This window comes from Leptonychotes weddellii, chromosome 3 (assembly GCF_054177405.1).
Source record: "Leptonychotes weddellii isolate Sample4059 chromosome 3, ASM5417740v2, whole genome shotgun sequence".
Lineage (NCBI taxonomy): Eukaryota > Metazoa > Chordata > Mammalia > Carnivora > Phocidae > Leptonychotes > Leptonychotes weddellii.
In genome coordinates, this window is record NC_138371.1 from 81,450,186 (window position 1) to 81,461,999 (window position 11,814).

Consider the following 11,814-nt stretch of genomic DNA (forward strand, 5'->3'; position numbering starts at 1 on the left):
TCCAAACATACGTATATGTTGAAAGACTGTTACAATCACCTATCACCAAGATTCACCTGGTTGTTAAAATTTTGCCACATTTGTTTTATCTTTCTGGAATGAATTTATACAGCCAGAAAGGGAAAGTGGGAATAGTTTGTGTAAATAACTCAGATATGATTCATTCTGGTAAAGTATCCTCTTCATCTTTCTATGCAGTTCCACTTATTCTAGCAAGAGGCTCCATGTCTATAAGCAGTACACAGATAATTCAGTTTGAGTACTTGCATCAAAAGTGTACACATGGATTTTTTTTTTTTGAGTTTTACTTCCTTCATAGGCATAATAGCTGTTTTGAGATGGATTTCTGTCCAGGCCCTACAGTGATAGTCATCAGTGGTTTAAAGTGTCACCTATTTGCTTTTATTTCTACTTTCTTTGTGTCATAGTGAATTCTCTGATCACATTTGACCCAGCTGAATAAAAATAACAAATTGTATTTGAAATCTTGATAGTGTCTCAGTTACTCCTGGATGAGGAATATGCCAAACATTAATTCTGTCATGAAAATCCAATTTACAAAAAAGTACTTATTACTGGACTTACAGTACCTTTTTTCCATTAATGAAGAGTTTCTCAGAGTTTCTAAAAGTAGATTTGAAAATAAATATGGAGAAACATTGTAATGTTCGTGCAAATTAAGGAATTTCCATTTTCTTTATTGATAGCTTTTGAAACTTTTTTTGAAGAAAACTCTACCACATTTTAAAGTTACTTAATCTTAAATCACCAAACAAATTTATCATATCTCATGTGCCTGATAGGACCCTGGAATCTCTTGAATGAAAAATTCACATTTGTGATGCTCAATCTACTATTTACATTTAAACCTAGTCCTATAATGAAAATATAATTATGAAATAATTTTAACCTTCAACTAAACAGTTTTATGACTGTTAAATCTGCCTGATACATTGTTGTCTGTCACACTTACTTTCCTCCATCCCTATCCCAGCTCATCTTGCATGTAAAAATACTCATAAAATCTCAGTGACTAAAATAGTTTATAGTAGTCTTATAGTCATTCTATCTCCAGGTAGATAAACATTTCATCCTGGATATATGATTTAATCAATTTGGAAATGGGGGAAAGCAGTCAATGACCTGTAGATGTAAGGACTTAAGTTGGGAGCAACTGGATGGATATATATATGTATATATATATATTTTAAATATTGGGTGGTATTTGTTTCTGGTGAAGCAGCCATTACTCGTGAGCAGGATTGCATTCACTTCTTCCCAGTGGCCGAATCAGGCAAACTCTGAGCAAAGTAAACTCCTGCACCAGATCCTGCATTCTCTTAACCGGTAATAAAGAACCTTGCTGGCCTGACAGTTGTCACAGCAATTATTCACATGAAGTTCTGTAGCAGTTGTATCTGTCAGCCCATGTAGTATTGAATATTTTAACTAGCAGTCTTCCAAGACTGAACATTAATCTTACCATCTCCTATTACAGTCCCTAATCAAGATATTCCAGGGGTGATTGCACTAACATTGTTTGAAGACTACATCTACTGGACTGATGGGAAAACCAAGTCACTCAGCCGTGCCCATAAAACCTCGGGAGCAGACAGACTCTCACTGATTAACTCATGGCATGCCATCACAGATATCCAGGTGTATCATTCTTATAGACAACCCGATGGTAATTATTCTTTCCATGATTTCCATAAGCTCATCAACATCTTTTAGTAACATTCCATTTTTGTTTCCTCCATGGTTAAGTGTAAATTTATTTTTGAGAAAAAGTACCAGATTTCATTATTTAGCATAACTGTATAGGATGAATTCAGCTGATTTCAAGTATGTCTATTAAGGAATATGATTAGAAGCTCAATAATAGTACAGAGAATTATTAATTTGTTGAAATATTAAGTTGAAATGACAGTAAATGTAGTTAGAGCAGTAGAGAATGCATTCTTGAAATGATTTCTTTACAAAATAGTTATAGGATCCTTACTTTCTGGAATGCTGGGTGAAAGGAATTATATTTAAGTATCTTTGGGGCTCTACAAATGAGAAACATATCAAGCTTTTTAGGCATATGTCTAGTAAAAATTCTATCAGGGCTCATGGAATAAAAGTTTGATTATTTTGCTTACAAAACAAACCCACTACACTATTAGTTGTAAATCATTGTTTCATTGTTTTATTTTACATTTATATTTCTAAACATATGTATGTCTTCATCCAAAATGCTTCTAGTCTATATTTTTCTGATGGACAATTTTTTTTCTACTAAAATGCTTGTTTTTGTGGAACTACATCCTTAAAATTATTTAATAGTAAAACGAATGCCATTGGGCAATGAATAGAATTTACAACAAAATACAATTACATTTATGAACTTGATGACTTCTTGATTACAAAATTCTACAAGTTATGAAGTTTAAATGCCCTGTCTCTAATCCCATATTATATCTTGGCCTTGATTTCTCTGTTTTGCTCTTTCTTTCTCATCTGTAGTCTCCAAACATCTCTGTATGATAAATAACGGTGGCTGCAGTCATCTGTGCCTTTTAGCCCCTGGAAAGACTCATACCTGTGCATGTCCCACCAACTTCTATCTTGCAGCCGACAATAGGACTTGCTTATCTAACTGCACAGCCAGTCAGGTGAGTAGAGGTCTTGAAATTATTTCATAAAATGTATTATCAAGCTGTTATAAAGGTTTTGCCTGCATTTTATTTATTGGCTTAAGCCATTTTGAAACATTTTTGTTGTTGTTGTTTAGCATAGCATAGCATGATGACCATTCCATACATCATATAGAGGGTCATAGAGTAAGGGAAAAGCAATTGATGTGCATCCTGAGAATGAGACCTTAGGAAATAGGAGGTACAAATAGAGGTCAAAAAGAGAAACAAAAACAACCCTGAAAACCATTTTTACACAGCTCCATAGAGAGTAATGGTTCAAATCAAGAATGGACCTAGAAGAATCATCAGAAGAGATCTGATCTATTTCAAGAAGCCAGGGTGATTGTGGCATAGGGTGAAGACAAAGATATATACAGTTTAAACAAATAAACAAATCTTCCTAGATAATCTACTGTGTCACCATCTCTTCCCCTCTCCCATTCCTCAGAGCAAGTGGTAATGGAAAAGATGAATTGGACAAAAGTAATTTTCTAGACTTTTTAATTGAAAAATTATATGATCTAAATAGTTTCCTCCCAAAACCTCTTTTTCTTCAACATGTAATTATTTCTAGTAAAGATATTAAGATGTGCACTCAATGATAAGTTACATGGACTTGATATTACTACTTTCAAATTTTGGATAATAGTCCTATGACATTATAAGATTTGATTTTTTTTATATTTGAGTCACTCTGTTGTGTAAGATAAAATTGTCAAGGAAACTATGATTTGTTTTGAACATAGCTAAAATTTGTTCTTAGAATTCTGTGTTTTGAATCTGCTGGTTTTCCACTTCTAGCAGTGGCATCCTGGCAAAACACTGAATTCCTCTTTGGGTGTGCTTATTTTCAGAATGGAGAAGCTAATACTAGCTCACCCAGCTTCTCAAGTTATCACTATGAGTATCACCATTAAAGAACTGTACAATGCCAACCATCAAACCGCTTTGAGGTAGCCGGTATGTGTAGTAGTTAAGGGCACAGACTCTGAAGCCAGATTCGCTGGGACTGTGACCCTGACTCTGCTTGAAATTGGCTGAATAATCCTGGGTTTTTTACTTACTCTCATGATGCTTCAGTTTTCTCATCTTTAAAATGGAAATACTAATATTTCCAGGCCACTCTTATGGAGATTAAATGGGAGAAGTTTCTGGCACATAGTAAGTGTTGTTACTGCCCTTGTCCTGGGGTGTGACTAGAACACACTTAAGGACATGTGTGCAATTAGTGTGAGCTGCCATCAGGAGATTCTGATGTGTAATTGGAAGCACAGGCCACAATTTCTTCTTTCTTTACAAAGTGTATTGTTTGTTTGTTTTTTTAAAGACTTTATTTATTTATTTGACAGAGAGATAGACAGAAGAGCACAAGCAGAGGGAGTGGCAGAGGGAGAGGGAGAAGCAGGCTCTGCACTGAGCAGGAAACCCGATGCGGGACTCGATCCCAGGACCCTGAGATCATGACCTGAGCCGAAGGCAGACGCTTAACTATCTGAGCCACCCAGGCGCCCCGAAAGTGTATTGTTTTAATTATAATCCCCTAAGTATTTGTGTAGACAAAATACATTATCTTGAGAGAACTGGAGATTTAAGTCACTGTGAGAGGCAAAATAAACAACCTAATTATTCCTAGAGAGAAAATTTAAGGGAGAAATCCCAGGTTCTTAAAACTTTTAAAATATAATTCCTGTTTGTACTATTTAGTTTAGACAAATTTCCAGCTTAAAGTCGAGGTTAGGGGTACCTGGGTGGCTCAGTCAGTTAAGCTTCTGCCTTCGGCTCAGGTCATGATCTCAGGGTCCTGGGATCGAGCCCCACATCGGGCTCCTTGCTCTGCTGGGAGCATGCTTCTCCCTCTCCTTCCCACTTGTACTCTCTCACTGTCTCTCCTTCTCTCTCTCTCAACTAAATAAATAAAATCTTAAAAAAAAAAAAAAACTCAAGGTTATTCTGAAATAACCTCAGTCCCTTGTTGGCAGAGGGGTGTGCGGGGTGGGGTCCAAGAGTCCCTCTGTTGGTGCCTAACACTGTGGCCTTAGGTGACTTAGTAGGAACAATGATGCCTGCCTAAGCCACTTACAGTGTGGTGAGCCTCTGTAGCCAACCAGAAACAGAGCAAAGCCAAAGGATGCTTGACACACAGATGAACATCTCAAAGCATCAGCCTTCCTGTAATCATAAAGGGAATAAAATATTTCAAATTATTATATAAGAAAACCTATAATTATGTTTATTCAATGGCAAAAAAAATCAGATCAATTAAATGAATACCTAAATCAACCCAGAAAAATATTATTCATATAATTAAATTATCTCCTAATTTGGTATCATTGATGATATGATTAAGCATCTGCCTTCGGCTCAGGTCATGATCCCAGGGTCCTGGGATCGAGCCCCGCATCGGGCTGCCTGCTCGGCGGGAAGCCTGCTTCTCCCTCTCCCACTCCTCCTGTTTGTGTTCCCTCTCTCGCTGTGTCTCTGTCAAATAAATAAAATCTTTAAAATATACATATATAGAGAGATATATAGATATATAGATATAACTTTTAAATACCCCAATAGTGTTTTTACATAAGTTTTTTTTTTAATTTAAAAAATTCAACAATAGTGAGACAGAACACTAACAATAACAACACAAATTGTGGATCCGCTATCTTTGCTGTCAGCAGTACTTCCTGAAGAAAAGAGATATCAGTTCATTTGTTTCATTTTTACGAAAAAGTTAATGAAGAACAGTTAATGCAATCCATCAGTGGTTATCCCAGTAAGTCTTAGGGTTTATGCAGCCATTTACTGATGATTTTTTTTTTTTCTGTTGTAGTGAGAGAGAAAAAACTATCTACTATACACTTCTTGGAGAAAAGTCAGTTCATAGAAACACAATTTTAAGTGAGGTTTGAAATTGAAATGAAGCAAATAATCCAAGTATTTCAGAATCATACCATTTAGCATTCTGATAAAAAATGTTACCTTTTAAATTTATCTTACTAAGGATTTTTTATTTTTTAACATCTTATGAACGCAACCAAAGATATATCCCCTGACTAGCATGGATTTTTAGAAAAATAAAATAGGCAAATCATACCAGTAAGAATTCTATTAGAATTGAAAATAAACATGAAAATCTGGTAAAAATCAAGATTAAATACAGTTATTAGAGCACTTATCACTTCAGATATTAAATTTAAATCATTTTTATATTCCAATAAAAAGTAAATTAAAAAATAGCTTTACTTAGTTTTTAAATGGAGACTTTTTCTATTGCAAGTAAACCTCACTTGTGTGTGCAGGATTTGTATTTTATACTTGTATTCACTTTAATAGACATGTATTTAGTAGTTTCTTTATAGCTTCTTCTTGTGGGTGATAATTGCAGTTTGCAATTTATTTTATGAAGATATTAGTCTCGGAGAACATTTACCATGAAGAATGTTTTATATTTATATTTAGCATTTATCTTTTTTAAGTTACTGTATTTAAGTATGAAAAAATGAAGCCCAGACACAAAATAGAAGAAATCTTCCTTTGAGAGTAATGAATAAAATGTTGATTAACATAAAAAGTAATGTAATAAGTATATTTTACCCTGGCCATCTCTTAGCTCAAAACCTTTTTATGGTCTTATTAAAAATGAAATGGCAAGCACAATCGTCATGTCATATGTAATTCCAACAGTTGGTGTTTATTTAAATCAGGCATATGTAGTGAGTTTTAAAATATGTATTTTAGATATTTTTCAAATCTTGATTGGGAAGGTTTTGAATATACTCAGGAGATATGAAATTCTCTTGTTAATGTACTTTGATATATTGTAATGACTGGAAATGTTTAATGTTCAGGGCAATTGCTTTCAGAGTTAGCCTTATATCCCCAGACAGTCACTATCCATAAAGGTAATATTTTTCCTGTGGTCATTTATAAAACCACCACAGACATGACCACAGGCTAAGCAAGTACAGGAAAATCAGTTGAACAGTCAAATCTTCCCTGGATTCACAGTGATCTATTCCCTCCCATATTGCTACTGGGAAAAAAAAAAAAAATCACACTCTTATTTAAGAAAATAATGTAGCTCTGCCTTGAATCAACTTTATGGTATCCAGAGAGGTTCAGCAAAAGCTCAAATTTTCTCTTACTTGAAGAAAGTAAGAGTACTTTAAGTGAACAAACCTTTAGCTTGCTAATCCATTTCATTAGACAAAATTGAACCTAAGTATATTTTTCTATGTATTTTTCTATGTATTTTCTGTCTGGCATATAGCATGTTAAGTAAATGTCATCTTGCTTTCAGGTCACTCCCATGGGAATTACAACAGGAACATTTCAAAAAGAAAATTAATAAATTTTAGAAAATTATCAAACATTTTCAGTTCCAGATGAATTTTGTGATACATGCTTTTCACTGAATTTCTGTTGAAATAAAGAAGAAAACAATTTGGTAGTGCTAGAAGAAACTTACTAAACTTTATTGCTTGGTTTTAATATTTTAAAGTAAATTTTTAATGGCAACTATTTTAGATGTAATGTACTCTCTCTATGTAAAGTGTGATTTTCTTTAGTTTCTTTTATTTATGAGAATACGCTTAAAACTGAAAGGGGTTAGTTTATGGTCCGAGATCACTAGGGAATAAATTTACTGAGTTTTCTTGGTCTCTGTACATTTGGCCAATTGTGAAGTTTAGTAGGAACAATATTTCTGTGCTCTGTTTCAGGAGAAGAATTTGAATTCAGATCACCTTTCTTATAAAAAATCCAGTAATAACCTGAAATATTTTTCTAGCAACATGTTGCATGTGTGCTAAATAGTTTATATGTAAATACTACCATATAACATATTCAACTAGTTTTTCTGTTATTAATCTTCCATTTGATGGTTTATTTCAAAAGAAAGGAGTTAAAAAACTTCCTACTTCTGTAAGTAATAGAATTTTTTTTCTTATAATTTTTAACTATTTTAAATGGAAAGGCTGATAGAACAAATAAAACACATTAATAGGGGTGCCTAGGTGCCAGTTGGTTAGACTTCTGACTCTTGGTTTAGGCTCAGGTCATGATATCGGGGTCCTGGGATTGAGCCCCATGTTGGGCTCTCCACTCAGCAGGGAGTCTGCTTCTCTGCCTCTCTTTTTCTCCCACTACCCCTACCCCAGCTTGCGTGTGTGCTCTCTCTCTCTCTCTCTCTCTCAAATAAATAAATAAATCTTTGAAAAAAAACACACTAGTAAATATGTCAGTGAATAGTTTTGATAATCTTAAGAATGAGTTTTATTACAGTAGTTTTCTTTAGTGTTTTATCTAAAAATATATAATATTCAAAAAAATAATATTCAGCAAAAAATCTGCCGCAGCCTTATTTTTTTACCTTTTTTTGATATGCAAATGTTCATTTTAAATTAGAGATACCTATTATTTGCTAGGTTCTTTGCCGGGCCTTATAGGGGAGGATGTAGCATAAGGTGGTAAGTCATTGACCAAGATAGCGTTGACATTCCTCAGCTTGACTAAACTTTAGACAGTTTCTTCCTGGCTGTAGGCCCCTGAGTTCCTTTTCTTAGAACACTTACTTTAGAAAACTTGCAATTGTGAATTATTTCTCTGCCCCTTTGAGATGTAAATTTTCTCCCAGCCTCTTACCAGTTTTACAGCCTAGGAATGTCTTCCTCAAGGACTAGGAACCATCCCCTAGAGATTTAATCATCAAGAAAGATAGTCCAGGCCTGTCTCAGTCTCTATGGGAAGGTAGGAGCCCAGCTTTGATAAGTACCACCTAGCAAATACAGACAGCCCAATCACGCTGACCAACATCCTCCATACTTTTCCATTAGTTTACCCCTGAGCTTAAACCCACCCCCTGCCTTTTGTTTCAGTGGAGTTGTTTGCTCTTTCTCCCCTATTGCGATAGTTTTAAATAAAGTCTTCCTTGCCTGTTTAACTATCTAGTGCAATTTTTGTACCTGTTTTCTAGTTATGACACTTATTTATCCTCAAAGATCATGTATATTTGTTAGGAATTCTGAAAACTAAAAATCACTGTACTTGTTTTAACTGCTTTAAAGAAATATTCTTAAAATTTATTTGGGCAGATATTCATTATGGCTAAAGGCAGTATGTTCAGAAAGTTCCATGGAATAACAGCATGACAGTGCCAGAAGGGATCATCCAGATTACCTTTAACTCCTCATTTGGTGGGTAAGGAATAGAGATAGAGAGACATTCATCAAATTGTCTAAGATTCCTAAGGAAATGCAATTCAATTAACTTAATTCAACTTTTCAGTGAATTCAGGATACATTTTCCTGATATTTCTGGTGATTTTTTTTAGCCCTATTCAGCATTTGGCAAGCGTTCTGTAAAGGCTCAGATAATAAATATTTTAAATTTGCTGGCCACATGGTCTCTATAGCAACTACATAACTCTGTTGTTGTGGTGCGAAAGCAGCCATGGATCATATGAGAAATGGGTAAGTTTGTCTGTGCTCCAGAAATCCCAGGAGGTTTTCCTGAACAATGTGCTTTCCTGGCAGATCATTTTGCTGCTTGTTGTGCATTTATTCCCTATTTTGGAATGCTCTAAGAACCACCACAGTTCACATTTGCAGCAAGAGAGTAGGCTAGGCTGCTCTGCCCTGGTGAGTTTTTAAATATCCATTTAATACTGGGGTAGGTTCTTCAACCCTTTTTTCTTTCTTTTTTTTTTAAGTTTCGATGCAAAACTGATAAATGTATTCCATTCTGGTGGAAATGTGACACTGTGGATGACTGTGGCGATGGATCTGACGAACCTGATGACTGTCGTGAGTACATTGGTGAATGTGGGGATTTAGAATTTAGAGCTCCTTAAATCCCAGACCTTGAAAACTGAAGTGAGACCTTAAGGATTACGTTCTGATACTTTTACAAAATCTTTAAAAATACAACAAAAATTGTTACATTGTCTTGAGTATGTCTCTATTGACTGTTACATTTAGAATGACATTATCAGCAATTTGTGTTAGTGTTTTGTTTTAAATTTTCTTACTTGCAGAAAAATTACACTCCTCATGTAATGATCAGTATAAATAACAATCAGCATGATTTTGCCTGGATATATCACCAAATTAAAAGCAAAAGTGGGCAAGTTTGCAGAATGTCAATCAATAACTAAAATCTTACCTGTAAGGGATTAATCTTTGTCAGTATTATAATACTGAACTTTCCTTAAAAGTGAGATTTTTCCAGTATAAATCATTAGTTTGTTCTCCTAATCATTTAGTATGCTTTTAGATATTGCCTTAAAATGACTACCAATTATACTTTGACTCAAACTGTGATTGTCATGGTTAGGTGCCAGATACATACATATATACATACATACATACATACATATAGGTATGTATATCCATATAGGAATATACACATATATATGTACATATATGGCATATGTGTATGTACATATGTGTATAAACATGTATGTATATGGCGTATGTGTGTGTACATATATGTGTATATACATTTAGCTATCTTTGGTAACTTTGGTTGTAATGGACAATCAGTAAACTATTTCTTGATAGTCTTTTATAGTTCACTCCATGGGTCACTTCAATACTGTCCTGTCAAGTTGAAGATGCTTATAGTCAGTCATGATAATTCCCTCAAATCTCAGTGGATAGTTGCCATGATTTGGCCTTAACAATTGAGTTCAAGATCCTTAGGCTTGCACTAAAGAAAGACAGTATACTAAGTAAAAAGGTAGTTACTTTCTGCTGTAGAACTTTCCGCCACATAATTACAAAGCTGTTCTAAACTTAGGGTCTCTAGATAGTTACTTAAATGAGTTGCATTCCATCTCTCTGGTCACTATCAAGTGTATAAAACATTTGAAGTTGTTTCACATAGTTCATTTATATCTTTGAAAGCAGCTAATGATATATTCAAGGAAAAGGAAAAAAAAGAGAGAAGTCATTGCTTTTCTAATATTCTTTTTATGATCTTGAAAGGTCCATTGATCTTTGATTTTTTAATATAGTTTTTGTTTTCACTGTGATAGACAATATATATAAGTAGTTTTTGTATGAAGTATTATCTGTTATGCCTGAATTATATTTGAATTAAAGGGACTATCAAAGGAACAGGAAATTATATTGGTGACCAACTGAGATTTTCTCATTAAAAGAAAGATATTGATTTCCCTGCAATAAAGTAAACTTTCAACAATATAATAAATAAAATATATACAACATATTTTGTAATTTATAGAAATAAAGAAGAATGAATATGTTAAATGAGTCCTCATATTAAAATGACTTTTCCTAGGGGCGCCTGGGTGGCACAGTCGGTTAAGCATCTGCCTTCAGCTCAGGTCATGATCCCAGAGCCCCGAGATCAAGTCCCACATAGAGCTCCCTGCTCAGCGGGTGTCTGCTTCTCCCTCTGCCCTTCACCCTGCTTGTGCTGTTTGCTCGCTCGTTCTCTCTGAAATAAATAAATAAAATATTAAAAAAAAAAGATGACTTTTCCCGCCCAGATTCACTAAAGTGTTCTCTGTGGAAAAACCGCCATAATGACCTACAGACACGGTCAGTGGTTCCCAATTCCTTCCCCTCTAAACTATTTGAGGCTCCTGAGTTCTAACTTTAATCTTGACTAGACTATCATGCTGTAACCGTACTGATATAAAAAATTAACCAAAGATTTACTATAATAAGTTTTTCATATTTACACACTTTTTAAATTATTTTTTTATTATGTTAATCTCCATACATTACATCATTAATTTTTGATGTACTGTTCCATGATTCATTGTTTGTGTATAACACACAGTGCTCCATGCAGAACGTGCCCACTTTAATACACATTACCAGGTTAACCCATCCTCCCACCCCAACTCCCCTCTAGAACCCTCAGTTTGTTTGAGTCCATAGGCTCTCATGGTTCATCTCCCCCTTCGATCTCCCCCCCTTCATTCGTCCCTTCCTGTTATCTTCTTCTTTTTTTTAACATATAATATATTATTTGTTTCAGAGGTACAGGTCTGTGATTCAAGAGTCTTACACAATTCATAACAATCACCATAACACGTACCCTCCCCAGTGTCTATCACCGAGCCACCCCATCCCTTCCACTTCCCACCACTCCAGCAACTCTCAGTTTCTTT

General features: G+C 34.6%; 1 protein-coding gene across 1 annotated transcript in view; it reads left to right on the forward strand.

Moving 5' to 3' along the window:
* The window catches only part of LRP1B (LDL receptor related protein 1B), a 1,719,891-nt gene that overhangs the window by 1,517,736 nt on the left and 190,341 nt on the right, over window positions 1–11,814 (forward strand). Inside the window, exons 54-56 of the mRNA XM_081815486.1 lie at window positions 1,499–1,687; window positions 2,509–2,657; window positions 9,382–9,475. Coding sequence (XP_081671612.1) covers window positions 1,499–1,687; window positions 2,509–2,657; window positions 9,382–9,475 — 432 coding nt within the window. The remainder of the gene's footprint in view (window positions 1–1,498; window positions 1,688–2,508; window positions 2,658–9,381; window positions 9,476–11,814) is intronic.